Genomic DNA, 17,243 nt, shown 5'->3' on the forward strand with positions numbered 1-17,243 from the left:
TGCACATAAGGATAATTAAGATTGCCCACCTTTGGATAGTGGGCTCTTGAACTGGCTTGCCTTGGGTATAAGGGTGTATACACACATATATATCCATATAAAGATTGCACTTATTTGCAGTTATAATTGGTATTTTGATGATTTACGTATGTGTGCAATATTGCCATAATTTGGGGCCTGGGAAGCTGACTATTTTTTCATGTTTTGTTTCCTTTAGATATTATATACATGTGTTAATGTTGGAAACTGTGAACGCTGTACAGCCTTTCTTGAGAATTATCCATAATTGGGATCTAAACGTTGAGATGCATTTGAAGCTACAATAAACTCTGACAACAAGACTGAAGATTCTCTGTTTCTTTCATGAGAGTGCACCCTCCACTTTGTGGAAACTTTCTCTCTCTCTCTCTCTCTCTCTCTCTCTCTCTCTCTCTCTCTCTCTCTCTCTCTCTCTCTCTCTCTCTCTCTCTCTCTCTCTCTCTCTCTCTATATATATATATATATATATATATATATATATATATATATAATGTATGTATGTGTACAACTAACACCTTAGCCTCCATCCTGTCATCCTGTCTGGTCCCGCCCTCTACTCTGTCAGACCCCTCCCCCTCTGCTTTTCGGACCCCAAATCGCCCCTCGCCCTACATTCTTCCGGAGTACTGGATTGGCCCTTTCTGAATTTTGCTATGGGGCCCACAAAGGTCTAGTTATGCCCCTGAGTATACCCCTTATCCCCAACAAGTTTCCTTTTCAATTCAAGTGCCTGTAGTTTCCTGTAAGCGTCTGCTTTGCTGTGACAATCAACAATCAACAAATCGCAGCGGCAAATGCTCAGGGCTGCAGGCGTAGATCTCAGGAACAGCTGCTTCTCCCATGAGCAGCTTTACATGGCTTGGTTAGTAGTCACAAGCATCTTTTTGTGTTAATCCCTGAAGTAAAAGCTGCAAATATAAATTTTGTGATCAATGTGTACAATATATAATATACATCACAATATTACATGGCACTACTGTCTTTGTATAATTAGATTCACTGAGCAATAACAGACATCCAATTGAGTAAAGATACAGGCAAACGTTAGTGTATAGAAAAACTGCGTGGAATATAGAGTATATTTATTCAACACTTAAAAATCGGGACTGTTTTACTGACAAATCTTTTCGGGGGTACATTTTTAAAATGTGCCTGGACTGTCCCTATTGTCAGCTTTGTAAAAGTCCAGCCTAATATCAAGACAGAAGGTGATGAACACATCCTTAAAACTCATTTATTCTTACAATCTTGCCTCCTGCCAACCTGCGCAACCCTCAAATCTGACCCCCCCCCCCTCACCCCACCCTAAATGTCCAACCACAGCCCCTCAAATGTAAATTCTTGCAAGCAGGGTCCTCTTTCCTTCAGTTTTCTCTAAGTAATTGTATCATTTAATGAGTAGAATTATTTTGTTATGTACAGTACTGTATATATAAACAACATGTGTATTTGTCTAGAACTGTTCTGTATACAGCACTAGGAACCCTTGTGGCATCACATAAGTAAAAGGTAATAATAATAATAATAATAATAAAAAATTACATTTGTGACTAAGCAACACTTACTTGCTATTCTGTTGATTGTATTAAGTATAGCAAGATTAAATACTATTATCTAAATCAAGCTGTGTTGCCCCTGCTTGGTGTGTTATTGTTAACCCTCAAATGCATCCAGAAATTGCAGCTGGTATTTTAGGGCCTAATTCAGAGTTGATCGCAGCAGGAACTTTGTTAGCAGTTGGGCCAAACCATGTGCACTGCAGGGGGGGCAGATATAACATGTGCAGAGAGAGTTAGATTTGGGGGGCAGGTGTTCAAACTGAAATCTAAATTGGAGTGTAAAAATAAAGCAGCCAGTATTTACCCTGCACAGAAACAAAATAACCCACCCAAATCTAACTCTCTGCAAATGTTATATCTGCCACACCTGCAGTGCACATGCGAGTTGTTCGCTCGCTAGCAGTTTTTAGCAGCCGTGCAAACGCTATGCCGCCGCCCACTGGGAGTGTATTTTAGCTTAGCAGAAGTGCGAACGAAAGGATCTTAGAGCGGCTCCAATTTTTTTTGTGCAGTTTCAGAGTAGCTCTAAACCTACTCAGCGCTTGCGATCACTGAGGTACTTCATTATTTTCTGTACTATATTATGCTATGTATCTGTTAAGTGCCTTGAGTCCTATTGGAGAAAGAGCGTTATATAAATAAAACTATTATTATTATAATTATTATTCATACTGTTCAGTTCCTGTTTTGACGTCACAAACACGCCCTGCGTTCGCCCAGCCACGCCTGCATTTTTCCTGGCACGCCTGCGTTTTTACGAACACTCCCTGAAAACGGTCAGTTGACACCTAGAAACACCCACTTCATGTCAATCACTCTGCGGTCAGCAGTGCGACTGAAAAGCTTCGCTAGACCCTGTGTGAAACTACATTGACCGTTGTAATAGTACGTCCCGCATACGCATGCGCAGAACTGCCATTTTTTTGCCTCATCGCTGCACAGTGAACGAATGCAGCTAGCGATCAACACGGAATAAACCCCCCATGGTTTTGCCTAACTGCTAACAAATGTGCTGCTGCGATCAACTCTGAATTACCCCCTTAGTACAGATCATTGTTATACTATTTGTAATTTTAATACCTTAAATTTTTTCCTTAATTCTTTGAGCTCTTTGCCTTCATCTTTCATGTGTTTTATAATGTCCCTTTTTGGCAATTCAGGTTTCCTGTTAAAAAAAAGTATTCCACAGTTATCCAACATAAGAAATAAAAAAATAATTTGTAATAATGAATAGATGGCTTATATAACGGTTTGCAATATTTTACTTCTTTACAAGTTACAATATTTTTTTTATCACAAAAGGAGAAATGAATGGGCCCATGGAGATACACATACAGTATACATTTTTTGTTATTTAAGATAAGTATTTCCATACTGCGAAAGCATACCAAAATTGCATAACTTTCTTTACCCCTTCATATAAATATAGGGCTTCATCAGGGGTAGATAAAAAAACGGGTGGTTTTCACTTTGCCGGCAGTCAGGCTCCCGGCGACCAGCATACCAGCGCTGGAATCCCGACCACCGGCATATCGACAGTTCTTCTCCCTCTTGGGGGTCCACGACCCCCCTGGAGGGAGAATAGATAGCGTGGCAAGGGGCTCATTTGTGCTTGCCCAGCTGTCGGTATGCCGGCGGTAGGGATTCCGGTGTCGGTATGCTGGTCGCCGGGAGCCTGACCGCCGCCATAACATACTACACCCTGAAAAAACAGTATACTCTGTCTGATCTACACCTGATGAATTCTTGATTAAGACAAAAAGTGTAAGTTAAGGTTGCCAAAGTATCACTACTGGGTGGCACAACTGTCAGGAGTTCACACCTGTGATAGAGTAAAACAGAAGGCTGTTGTCATCTTACCATTAATGGGGCACCATTGCATTGTATTAAGGTGTTATGTAAGCACATTTTTATAAAAACAATCAATTCTTAGGAATAAATATTTTGAAAAGTATTTAATGTCCGGCCATTGGCCATTTTTTGGGTGCATTTTGGTATGAAGGTCTGATTTCAGGATCCAAAAAGAAGTTTCTGAAGCAGGATACATTGGTTCCACAGGAAAACATTGAGGTGTAGAGTGGATCTTGATCCAGAGGCACCAACAGGCTAAAGCTTTAGGCTATTCCAGGATGCATTGGGGCCTCCTCTATAAACCCCGCTTCCAGGCACTGGAGCACAGTTTCGAGTTGGTGCCTGCAGCAGCAGGTCACCTAACAGGAGGACTGCATTGGGTAGCCCTGAAAAAGCTTTTAAGAAGATTTCTTCTCTGGGCTGTCAGCGCTGTATGTCAGGGTGACACTTCAGCGCTGCAGCTCCATCACCTCCCAAGCGGCGTTGCACACTCCCATGGCTCAGTTCCCGGGTACTTGCGGCGGAGATGCTCCAGCTTAGGCACACAGTCACAGACCGCTCTCCTGGATCATGTTGCTGCTATGGGAAGGAGCTAAGAGGGTCCCCCAGACGGGACCCGCCATTAAATCGCATTGCGTCCATGACCTAGGGAGACGGGTCACAGTGCTGGCGTGGACACTGTCTCCGAGCAGGGATCCCATTAGACCACCGGGGCATCTGAGTACAGGTCGGGTGTACTAACACCCCATTTAATAAGATTCACAGTACCTGGATGGAACTCCAGCATAGGGGAGGTGGCGCTTAACCTGTAGCCCCTTCCCCAGACCAGGGCACCATCTCTGAGCAGATTTTCATGCATTGGAGCTGCCTCGTACTATCACTCACTCCCTGACTGAGACGCTGGGTGCCATCTTCTGAGCATAGCTGCGGCTGGCCCCCGGACAAGGTCTCCTTTGTAAAGCGGCCTGTATACAGCGCTGTGACTTTACAAACACTTGAGTATTCTTCATGTCTTTATACAGACAGCATTATTTAAGAAAAAGTGTACCTGATATAGAATATATTGTACGAGTATTCTAATATACAGTATACCTCCGGTCTAGGACCGCGCTGTGTATATATAAATGGTTGATTTTGAGCAGCACTATAATTCAATAAATTTTATACATTTTACCAATATGGATATGATCTGAGGATACACTATTAACACCTTATATATCACACCCAAAAATTATAAAAACTTTCTTTTATTTATAAAATGCAAAGTAAAACATTTCTCAATAGAGTTCTTTCACACAAATATTCTATCGGACATATAAAAAATATATAAAATATATCAATTTGTCAAGCATTTTTCTTGTATATACCCATTCACTTCTTGTTAATACAAGATTAATACAATAAAATATTTCATTCAACGCGTTTCGTCTGTGGCAACTTCTTCAGGGGTGTCTTTGGGTGTGAAGAAAGGAGAAAAAGTACATATATAAATGTCTTATTGATAACATATTTATCAAAAATGGAATTTTCATCAAATTGAACAATATTACCCGATTGAGGAAACAATACATAAATAAGAGAATGTTATATAATTAGGGGAGTACAACAATATACAATTATTGTCCATAAGTACATGATGTACATAGGGATATATTACAATGTGCATCCCTAAATATCGTACATAGATATATGTTACAATATAGATAATAAATCATCATAGGTATATTTACAACCAATTATATATTGAATATTACATAATGGTCATTAATTTAAAGACTCCAAATGATTAAAAGGATTAATCATTTTAATCATTTGGAGTCTTTAAATTAATACATGCTGAGCGGAAGATAGAACACCCCCTACTGTCTGCGGGACATCAAAGCTGCCGCTGAGAGCACCCCCTACTGCTGGAGGATGGGTAGGGGCCCCAATGGATTGCTGTGCCCAGAGGCCTACACTGCTGTTAAGACGGCCCTGCCGGTACCTCAGTTCGAGAGAGGCAGAGGTTATTACTCGACCCTGTTTCTAGTTACGAAATTAAATTGGTCATTCCAGCCTATACTCAACCTCAAATCTCTTAACAAGTTTGTGAGAGTGCCCGGTTTCGTATGGAAACACTGCGCTCAATTGTACTGGCTATGGAACCCGGAGACTATATGGTATCCCTGGATATACAGGATGCATACCTGCATATACCTATTGCCATGTATCTCCAGCAGATTCTGCAGTTTGCTATTGGCAACCTACATTATCAATTCCACGCTCTACCATTTGGACCGGCCACAGCTCCTCAGATCTTCACCAAGATCATGGCCATTATGACAGCCCATCTCAGTCGCCAGGAAATCAGAATCCTGCCGTATCTGGATGTCCTGCTGATTATGGCAAATTCCCATGATGTCCTCCTCAGTCATCTGAAAAGGATGGTAAACTTCCTGCAAGCCCACGGGTGGCTTATCAATAGGAAAAAGTCCTTGCTGGTCCCAGCTCAGAGCATGGTGCACCTGGGGGCACTTCTGGACGCACACAGTCAACGGCTGTTTCTGTCTCCTGAAAAGGTCCTGAAACTTCAGGACAGGATAAGAACATTGGTGTTTCTATAATGGGTGCAGTGTGTGCGGTGCACACGAGCCCCTGAGTCCAGGGGGGGCCCACACCGCACCCATTTCTCCTATACTTACCTTTCCAGAGTCCATCGCTGACCATGTGTGGGCCCCCTCCTCTCCCGTAGCCAAGGCGTTGCTGCTAGTGCACTGACCACTAGAGACTCTGGCACTGTGCCAGAGTCTACAGCGCACGTGCAGGACTCCGGAAAAAATGGTGCGGCGGACATTTTTTGGAGTCCTGCGCAAGCACTGTAGACTCTGGCACTGTGCCAGAGTCTACAGCGCTCAGAGTGCTAGCAGCGGCGCGATGGCGATGGGAGAGGAGGGGGCCCACACATTGAGTCTGCACACGGGTCCCCTCCTCTCTAGAGACGCCCCTGGATAATATGCTTCCTTTGTTGTCACAGAGTGCCGATGCAAGCACTTGGCGTGATGGTGTCAGCGTTCGACATGGTAGAGTACGCTCAATTTCATTCCCGCCCACTACAGAGGTTAATCCTTTCCAGATGGGACAGCTAACCTCATTGGATCAGAGCTCAGATGATCACTTTAACTTCGAAGGTTCGTCTGTTGCTGACCTGGTGGCTACAGGACCAGCGATTAATCAGAGGCTGACCCTTCTGGATCCCCGACTTGGTCCTGCTGACAACGGACACCAGTCTAAGGGGATGGGGTGCAGTGTTGGAGCAACACTCATTTCAGGGTCGCTGGACCAGGGAGGAATCACTCCTCCCAATAAACATTCTGGAGTTGAGAATGGTGTTAAATGTACTATCTCTCGCCCAGCCTCTGGTACAGAACAGGCCTGTTCAAATACGGTCAGACAACGCCACCATGGTGGCATACATAAACCATCAAGGCAGCACTTGAAGCCGCATGGCAATGGTGGAAGTGTCAAAAATCCTTTGTTGGGTGGAACGCCATCTGCCAGCCATATCGGCAGTGTTCATTCCTGGGATCCTAAACTGGGAAGCGAACTTCCTCAGTCGCCAGGATGTGCACGCCGGAGTCTTCATCCGAAAGTCTTTCAACTCCTAGTGGACAGATTGGGCCTACCGGACAGAGCCGGCCATAGGCATAGGCAAACTAGGCAATTGCCTAGTGCATTTGATATGCCTAGGAGCATCACCAGCTTCTGCTGATTAAAATGATATGCAGCATGCCTATATTCTGTGTGTAGCATTTCATATGCAGATACAGCCAGTCTCACATAGTATATAGGCATGCTACATATCATTTTAATCAGCAGAATCTGCTTGTGCATCCTAGCCACATAGCAATGCAAATAAGCTGCATTTTCATAAAAAAAGGTGCCCGACGTTAGCATTGAGGCAAGATTTATGAGGACACATCTGTATCCAAGCAGTGTTAGTGGCAGTGTGAGTGCTGTGTGCATGTGAGTGGGTTGGTTGTGCAGTAGTGTTCGGAATATGTGTAAGGAGCATTATGTGTGTCATGTAAAAATGCATTAATAATGTGCAACATATGTGTAAGGGGCACTATGTGTGTCATTATGTGTATAAGGGCATTAATAATGTGCGGCATATGTGTAACAGGGTACTACTGTATGTGTGTCATTATGTGTATAGGGGCATTAATAATGTGCAGCAAATGTGTAGGGGGCACTATGTGTGTCATTATGTGCATAAGGGCATTAATAATGTGCGGCATATGTGTAAGGGACATTATGTGTAAAAGGGCATTAATAAAGGTAGTCATAATGTGTAAGGCACATTATGTTTATAAGGACATTAATAATGTGTCTCATATGTGTAAGGGGCATTACTCTGTGGCATTATGTGTATAAGGTGCTCTACTATGTGGCGTTGCATATAGAAAGGGCACTACTGTGTCATCTAATGTGAACAAAGAGCAATAGGGTGTGGTGTAATGTGAATAAGGAGCAATTCAGTGTGATGTAATGTGAATAAGGGGCTCTACTGTGAGGATTAACATTTATAAGATAAAGTGATACTACTGTGGGATGTAATATGAATTATGGACACTATCGCATGATCAAATGTGAATAAAGTTGCAGTACTGTGTGGCGTAAATGGAATTGGGGTTACTATTGTGTGGCCATGCACCTTGCCAGCAAAAACACACCCCTTTTTGGGCTGAGCACCAAATGTGCGAACTGTTCCTATTTAAAATATAAGGGGTACAAACACCAAAATAAGGACTGCTATGGGTGAGGGGTGATGGTGCTGGGAAAGAGGTGCAAGGTCAGAGGCGGAACCAGCGGTGGTGCTAGGGGGCACCAGCCAGAATTTTGCCTAGGGCATCATATTGGTTAGGGCCGGCTCTGCTACCAGATGTAGACCTCATGGCATCTCGACACAATCACAAGGTACCGATCTTCGGATCAAGGACCATGGATCCTCAAGCAACGTTCGTGGACGCACTGGTGGTTCCATAGAACTTTCCACTGCCCTACGTGTTCCCTCCAGTGTCACTCCTGCACAGGGTACTATGGAAGTTCAAACAAGAAGGAAGAATATTACTTCTAGTCACTCCAGTGTGGCCTCGAAGGCATTGGTTCTCAGACCTGCAGGGTCTATTGACAGAGAGACCCCTTCTACTTCCTCAGGGTACGGACCTTCTCATACAGGGCCCTTGTCTTTACCCAGACCTGGCCAGACTGGCTTTGACGACATGGCTCTTGACGCATCACTCCTGAGGGTCAAAGGAATTTGAGAGGCCATTATTCAGACTATTATGAAAGCCCGCAAACCGGCATCTGCCTGGATTTATTACTGGGTCTGGAATTCTTACTTCACCTGGTGTGCTGATAAGAATTATGATGCATATTGATTCAGAACATCCAGAATCCTGGCTTTTCTGCAACAAGGCCTTGACGTAGTTCTTCGTCTGGCCACCCTCAAGGTTCACATATCTGCATTGTCGGCATGGTTTCAGAGAAAAATTGTATCTATACCCGACGTTCATACTTTCACTCAGGGCGTACTGAGGATTCAGCCACCCTATGTCCCTCCTGCGGCTCCATGGGATTTGACTGTTGTACTAAAGGCCCTGCAAGAGTCTCCCTTTGAACCTCTTGAGTCAGTGGACCTTAAATGGCTCACAGCCAAGGTCCTGTTTTTGCTGGCTATTGCCCCTGCAAGACGGGTGTCGGACTTAGGCGCTTTGACCTGTCGCCACCCTATTTGATTTTTCACCATGGCCAGGCAGCTCTGCGAACTTGACCGGGTTATTTGCCTAAGGTGGTGTCATCTTTTCACCTTAATCAAGAGATTGACAGCCTTTATCTCTTCAGACTTGTATTCCAAAGATCGTTCTTTGGATGTGGTAAGAGCTCTCCGTATTTATGTGGAGAGGACTGCCTTTATCGGGAGGTCAGATTCCCTTTTTGCACTGTTTGGTTTCCACAAACGTGGCTGGCCTGCGAATAAGCAAACCTTGGCCAGATGGATTAGAATGGTGATTGCACAAGCTTATGTGCAGGCTGGACTTCCAGCTCCTGCTACTATTAAAGCCCACTCTACTCGGTCTGCTGGACCTTCTTGGGCGGCCTGCCATGGCGCATCCGCAGAACAATTGTGCAAGGCAGCTACGTGGTCCTCAGTGAACACATTTATTAGGTTATATGCCTTTGATACTTCCGCCTCCCAGGATGCATCCTTTGGATGCCGGGTTCTCATGCCCGCTAAGGCGCGTCCCCTCCCTTGAGGAACTACTTTAGGACATCCCAATGTTTTCCTGTGGAAAACAATGTACCCTGCTGCAGAAAAGGAGCGTTATGGTAGACTTACCATTGTTAACTCTCTTTCTGTGAGGTACATTGGTTCCACAGGTCGTGAGAATGTGGTTCTATGTGACTAACATCTGCCTTCTCTCTTGCCTGCGCCTGCATTTTACTGGTTAACAAAACTGAGCTCCAGTGCCTGGAGGCGGGGTTTATAGAGGAGGCCCCAATGCATCTTGGGACAGCCTAAAGCTTTAGCGTGTTGGTGCCTCTGGATCAAGATCCACTCTACACCAGTGATGTGCGGTGGGGTGAGGCAGGTGTGGCAGAGCCTTTCCTGTCATACTATTGTTTGAGCCAGAGTTTTGACTGTATAAAGTATATGAAAAATACAAAGAATATGTTTGAAATATCTTCTTTGTATTATTCTAATAATTTTTATAGCCAAAACTCTGGAGTAAAAAGTCTATGGCAGGTGAGGCAGTGCCTCACCTGGCTTTCTTTTCCGCACATCTCTGATCAAAACTCACCAAATTTCCAGGAGTTTATACTGCTGCACCTGTGTATAATGCCCAGATGTACGCTTTGGCTCATATATTGCATGTAAATCTGGCTCTGGTGCCAGCCAGTGCCTCCTGAGCTATTTAGCTTACCGCACATCCCTGCGTCTACACCCCGATGTTTTCCTGTAGAACCAATGTACCTCGCAGAAAGAGTTAGAAATGATAAGTCTACCATAACTCTCCTTTTTGCATCCTTTGCTCTATGAAGATACCCCAAAAGGGATAGTCTGTATTTTGAGCTGTAACATCCTACTGCTCTGGTCTAATAAAGGGACTTTGACCTAAAGATTAACTTTTGCTTTACACAAAGAACTTTAGATTAAGTGGGTCATTCTGAGTTGATCGCTAGCTGCATTAGTTCGCTGTGCAGCGATGAGGCAAAAAAACAGCACTTCTGCGCTTGCGGCGCTATGCGCAAGCACAACGTACTATTACAACTGCCGATGTAGTTTCACACAGGGTCTAGCGAAGCTTTTCAGTCGCACTGCTGACCGCAGAGTGATTGACATGACGTGGGCATTTCTGGGTGTCAACTGACCGTTTTCAGGGAGTGTTCGTAAAAACGCAGGCGTGCCAGGAAAAATGCAGGCGTGGCTGGGCGAACGCAGGGCGTGTTTGTGACGTCAAAACAGGAACTGAACAGTCTGAAGTCATCGCAAGCGCTGAGTAGGTTTTGAGCTACTCAGAAACTGCACAAAAAAACTTTGCAGCCGCTCTGCGATCCGTTCGTTCGCACTTCTGCTAAGCTAAAATACACTCCCAGTGGGCGGCGGATGCATGGCTGCTAAAAACTGCTAGCGAGTGAACAACTCGGAATGACCACCTAAGTGCAGCTTCTGATTACACACCATATAAATTGTCTTTGATGTGGTAATATTTTATTGGAGTTTGGTATAATAATTGAGACGCATATATGTATTTATACACATACTGGCCCTCATTCCGAGTTGTTCGCTCTTTAGCTGCTTTTAGCAGCATTGCAAACGCTAGGCCGCCGCCCTCTGGGAGTGTAGCAGAATAGCGAACGAAAGGTTAGCAGAATTGCTACTAAATAATTCCTTGCAGTTTCTGAGTAGCTCCAGACCTACTTCTAGATTGCGATCAGCTCGGTCCGTTTAGTTCCTGGTTTGACGTCACAAACACGCCCTGCGTTCGGCCATCCACTCCTCTGTCTCTCCAGCCACTCCTGCGTTTTTGCCTGACACGCCTGCGTTTTTTAGCACACTCCCGGACGCTCAGTTAGCACCCAGAAACGCCCCTTTCCTGTCAATCACTCACCGATCAGCAGTGCGACTGAAAAGCGCCGCACGAACAACAGCAAAACTGCTAAGTTTTTAGCTAAATAACTAAGCGCATGCGCGCTGCGTACCATGCGCATGCGCATTTAGCAACAAATCGCAGCATAGCGAAAATCGGCAACGAGCGAACAATTCGGAATGACCACCACTGTACGAGGTTAAATAAGGTCAAAAGGTGTGAATGCCTTATTTATATTAAACGAACACTGTGTATTGAAGTTTAAATGCAAATAGAAGTGAGACAACTTGACAAAGAGGAATATGTTGGCAGCAGAGGCGGGCTGGCCCGGGGAGCAGGGTGCCACGTGCCCCCCAGGCCACGCTACTTCCAAGGGTCATGGGCCGGCCGCCACCTTTCACTACACCAGCGGTGTCCAACCCACGGCTCTCGAGCCACATGCAGCTCTTTCCATCTCCGCATGCTGCTCATTAGCTCCCGCGGCGCCTCCCGCTGCCCTAGTCTGCAGTGCCCGGCGCCGGCCCGTGGGCCAATCAGAGCTTGCGGACCGGCAGCCAATGAGGAGTTTTAGCTGCCGGTTTGCGAACTCTGATTGGCTCACGGACCGGCGCCTAATTAGAGAGAATCAACGCCGCCGGAGAGTGGAGACTGAGGGGCAGGAGAGGTGCACGCTGCGCTCTTCTCCCCTCACAAGCAGCAGACTGAGCAGAGCAGCAGCGCGGCGGTGAGCAGCACTTGGGGGGGTGCAGTGTGGGGACATGTGTATCTTACACTGGGGGCATATCTGGCATTGGGGGTACGTGTATCTGGCGCTGGGGGCATATCTGGCACTGGGGGGACATTGTTTCTGGCACTGGGGGCATATCTGGCACTGAGGGGAAATGTGTTTCTGGCACTGGGGCCATATCTGGCGCTGGGGAGACGTGTAGCTGGCAGAGGGGGCATATCTGGCACTGGGGAGACATGTAGCTGACAGTGGGGGCATATCTGGCACTGGGGAGACGTGTAGCTGACAGTGGGGGCATATTTGGCACTGGGGCCATATCTGGCACTGGGGAGACGTGTAGCTGTCAGTGGGGGTATATCTGGCACTGGGGAGACGTGTAGCTGACAGTGGGGGCATATTTGGCACTGGGGGCATATCTGGCACTGGGGGGATGTGTATCTGACAGTGGGGGCATATTTGGCACTGGGAAGACTTGTACCTAGCAGTGGGGGCATATTTGGCACTGGGGGACATGTTTATCTGGCACTGTGGGCATATCTGGCACTGGAGAGATGTATATCTGGCAGTGGGGGCATATCTGGCACTGGGGAGATGTGTATCTGGCAGTGGGGGCATATCTGGCACTATGGGGACATGTATGTATCTGGCACTGTGGGGGCATATATGTATCCGGCACTGTGGAGGAATATATGTATCTGGCACTGTGGGGACATATATGTATCTTGCACTGTGGGGGCATATATGTATCTGGCACTGTGGAGGAATATATGTATCTGGCACTGTGGGGACATATATGTATCTGGCACTATGGAGGAATATATGTATCTGGCACTGTGGGGACATATATGTATCTGGCACTGTGGGGGCATATATGTATTTGGCACTGTTGAGGCACCCATTTTTTGGTGTTTTTATATGTATGTGGCACTGTACAGGGGATTTATTTGGGGTGGTCTTCTGTATGCCGGCGGTCGGGCTCCCGGCGCTCAGTATACCGGCGCCGGGAGCCCGACAGCCGGCATACCGACACTTATTTTCCCTCGTGGGGGTCCACGACCCCCATAGAGGGAGAATAAAATAGTGTGGCGCGCGTAGCGCGCCACCGTGCCCGTAGCGTGGCGAGCGCAGCGAGCCCGCAAGGGGCTCATTTGCGCTCGCCACGCTGTCGGTAAGCCGGCGGTCGGGCTCCCGGCGACGGGATGCTGGTCGCCGGGAGCCCGACCGCCGGCCAGCCGTAGTGAACCCTTTATTTGTATGTGGCACTGTACAACATGACTAAAAATGGGGTTATGACACAAGGGGTGTGGCTTTGTTACAACTATGCCATGCCCCCATTATTGCTCACGCGCATGATATGGCTCTTACCCTTGACTACAGATCTTTTCTGGCTGTTTGCCACTGACTGGTTGGCCACCCCTCCACTACACAGCTCTGCTGAAGCCGCGGCCGCACTGACAAATTTATATTAAAAGTATCTTTGGGATAATTTATACAAGGCCTAATTTTTTTTAATTAATAAATATCTTTTAAACAAAACAACCTCCATTTAAGATGGCGCCATTACTTATGGGCCAGTGCTCTGGACTTGCCCCCCAGGCTAAAAGTTGCCTGCCAGCCCCTGGTTGGCAGCAACAGAGTAAGACTAGTTTCTGGTTATCCAGACCCTATTATACTGACTCTGGAATCCTACTACAGTTTGAATTAACGCCTGACATTAAACATATTCTTCTCTTCAAGCTATTTAGACTTCGTGGTACTAAGTAATTCCTAAAATGGCTAGATTTTTCCCCCACGAAAAAAATGTTCTTATTAAAACATTGGAGTAGTACACTGCATTACATTTACAGCTTGTTCAAGCTTTATGTGGATGTATCCAGTGCCGTTTTTAGTACCAGGACAGCCGCGCAATCGCTTGAGGCACCGGCCCGCAGCCATTGTGTGCTGTATTCTATGCAGTCTGGCCTGCCGCATAGAATATTATGCAATAGGTAACATCTATCCTTGTGTATCAATGGCTATTTCACTATGGATTGTAAGCTAGCGAGCAGGGCCTTCCTACCTCTATGTCTGTCTGTTTTTACCCAGTTTTGTTCTATTACTGTTGTTCTAATTGTAAAGCGCAACTGAATATGCTGCGCTGTATAAGAAACTGTTAATAAATAAATAAATAAATAATACTGTCAAAACGTCCCTCCCAAAATGGTCATCGCCTGAAAGGACAGTTTTGATGGAGACTAGAGGAGGCGGCGGCCATTTTGGAAGAGAGACATTTAGACGGAACGCAGAGGGAGGAAGCAGGCAACCGCACAGCACTGCCGGGAATGTGGCGGCGGTGGCAGTTGAGAGAGCAGAGCAGGCTAGCAGCAGCATGAAACATGACCAGGTACAGTGCCAATTTTAAGGGGTATTGTGATTATTACTAAGTGAAGCATGGTGCAAGAGGCATTACTGAGTGGGGCATAACAAGTTGCATTACTGTGTGGAGCATACTTTGGTGCAAGGGGCATTACTGTACGGAGCATAACAAGGGGCATTACTGTGTGGGGCATAATATGGAATTAGTGGCATTACTGTGTGGGGCATAATATGGATTAAGTGGCATTACTGTGTGGGGCATAATAAACTGCAAAGGGCAATACTGTGTGGAGTATAAATAAGAATTTACTTACCGATAATTCTATTTCTCGGAGTCCGTAGTGGATGCTGGGGTTCCTGAAAGGACCATGGGGAATAGCGGCTCCGCAGGAGACAGGGCACAAAAAGTAAAGCTTTAGGATCAGGTGGTGTGCACTGGCTCCTCCCCCTATGACCCTCCTCCAAGCCTCAGTTAGGATACTGTGCCCGGACGAGCGTACACAATAAGGAAGGATTTATGAATCCCGGGTAAGACTCATACCAGCCACACCAATCACACTGTACAACCTGTGATCTGAACCCAGTTAACAGTATGATAACAGCGGAGCCTCTGAAAAGATGGCTCACAACAAATAATAACCCGATTTTTGTAACTATGTACAAGTAATGCAGATAATCCGCACTTGGGATGGGCGCCCAGCATCCACTACGGACTCCGAGAAATAGAATTATCGGTAAGTAAATTCTTATTTTCTCTATCGTCCTAGTGGATGCTGGGGTTCCTGAAAGGACCATGGGGATTATACCAAAGCTCCCAAACGGGCGGGAGAGTGCGGATGACTCTGCAGCACCGAATGAGAGAACTCCAGGTCCTCCTTAGCCAGGGTATCAAATTTGTAGGATTTTACAAACGTGTTTGCCCCTGACTAAATAGCCGCTCGGCAAAGTTGTAAAGCCGAGACTCCTCGGGCAGCCGCCCAAGATGAGCCCACCTTCCTTGTGGAATGGGCATTTACATATTTTGGCTGTGGCAGGCCTGCCACAGAATGTGCAAGCTGAATTGTATTACACATCCAACTAGCAAAAGTCTGCTTAGAAGCAAGAGCACCCAGTTTGTTGGGTGCATACAGGATAACAGCAAGTCAGTTTTGCTGACTCCAGCCGTCCTGGAACCTATATTTTCAGGGCCCTGACCACATCTAGCAACTTGGAGTCCTCCAAGTCCCTAGTAGGCGCAAGACACCACAATAAGCTGGTTCAGGTGAAACACTGACACCACCTTAGGGAGAGAACTGGGGACGAGTCCGCAGCTCTGCCCTGTCCGAATGGACAAACAGATATGGGCTTTTTTGAGAAAAAAAACCACCAATTTGACACTCGCCTGGTCCAGGCCAGGTCCAAGAGCATGTTCACTTTTCATGTGAGATGCTTCAAATCCACAGATTTGACTGGTTTTAAACCAATGTGTTTTGAGGAATCCCAGAACTACGTTGAGATCCCACAGTGCCACTGGAGGCACAAAAGGGGGTTGTATATGCAATACTCCCTTGACAAACTTCTGGACTTCAGGAACTGAAGCCAATTCTTTCTGGAAGAAAAATCGACAGGGCCGAAATTTGAACCTTAATGGACCCCAATTTGAGGCCCATAGACACTCCTGTTTGCAGGAAATGCAGGAATCGACCGAGTTGAAATTTCTTCGTGGGGCCTTCCTGGCCTCACACCACGCAACATATTTTCGCCACATGTGGTGATAATGTTGTGCGGTCACCTCCTTTCTGGCTTTGACCAGGGTAGGAATGACCTCTTCCTGAATGCCTTTTCCCTTAGGATCCGGCGTTCCACCGCCATGCCGTCAAACGCAGCTGCAGTAAGTCTTGGAACAGACATGGTACTTGCTGAAACAAGTCCCTTCTTAGCGGCAGAGGCCATAAGTCCTCTGTGAGCATCTCTTGAAGTTCCGGGTACCAAGTCCTTCTTGGCCAATCCGGAGCCATGAGTATAGTTCTTACTCCTCTACGTCTTATAATTCTCAGTACCTTAGGTATGAAAAGCAGAGGATGGAACACATACACCGACTGGTACACCCACGGTGTTACCAGAACGTCCACAGCTATTGCCTGAGGGTCTCTTAACCTGGCGCAATACCTGTCCCGTTTTTTGTTGAGACGGGACGCCATCATGTCCACCTTTGGTAATTCCCAACGGTTTACAATCATGTGGAAAACTTCCCCATGAAGTTCCCACTCTGCCGGGCGGAGGTCGTGCCTACTGAGGAAGTCTGCTTCCCAGTTTCCATTCCCGGAATGAAACACTGCTGACAGTGCTATCACATGATTTTCCGCCCAGCGAAAAGTCCTTGCAGTTTTTGCCACTGCCCTCCTGCTTCTTGTGCCGCCCTGTCTATTTACGTGGGCGACTGCCGTGATGTTTTATCCCACTGGATCAATACCGGCTGACCTTGAAGCAGAGGTTTTGCTAAGCTTAGAGCATTATAAATTTACCCTTAGCTATATTTATGTGGAGAAAAGTCTCCAGACTTGATCACACTCCCTGGAAATTTTTTCCTTGTGTGACTGC

At 46.3% G+C, this 17,243-nt stretch overlaps 1 protein-coding gene across 1 annotated transcript in view; it reads right to left on the reverse strand.

Moving 5' to 3' along the window:
* Nucleotides 1–17,243, reverse strand: part of LOC134907845 (FYN-binding protein 1-like) — a 225,038-nt gene that overhangs the window by 12,337 nt on the left and 195,458 nt on the right. The window contains exon 12 of the mRNA XM_063914822.1: nucleotides 2,679–2,763. Coding sequence (XP_063770892.1) covers nucleotides 2,679–2,763 — 85 coding nt within the window. The remainder of the gene's footprint in view (nucleotides 1–2,678; nucleotides 2,764–17,243) is intronic.

This window comes from Pseudophryne corroboree, chromosome 1 (assembly GCF_028390025.1).
Source record: "Pseudophryne corroboree isolate aPseCor3 chromosome 1, aPseCor3.hap2, whole genome shotgun sequence".
NCBI classification, from domain to species: domain Eukaryota; kingdom Metazoa; phylum Chordata; class Amphibia; order Anura; family Myobatrachidae; genus Pseudophryne; species Pseudophryne corroboree.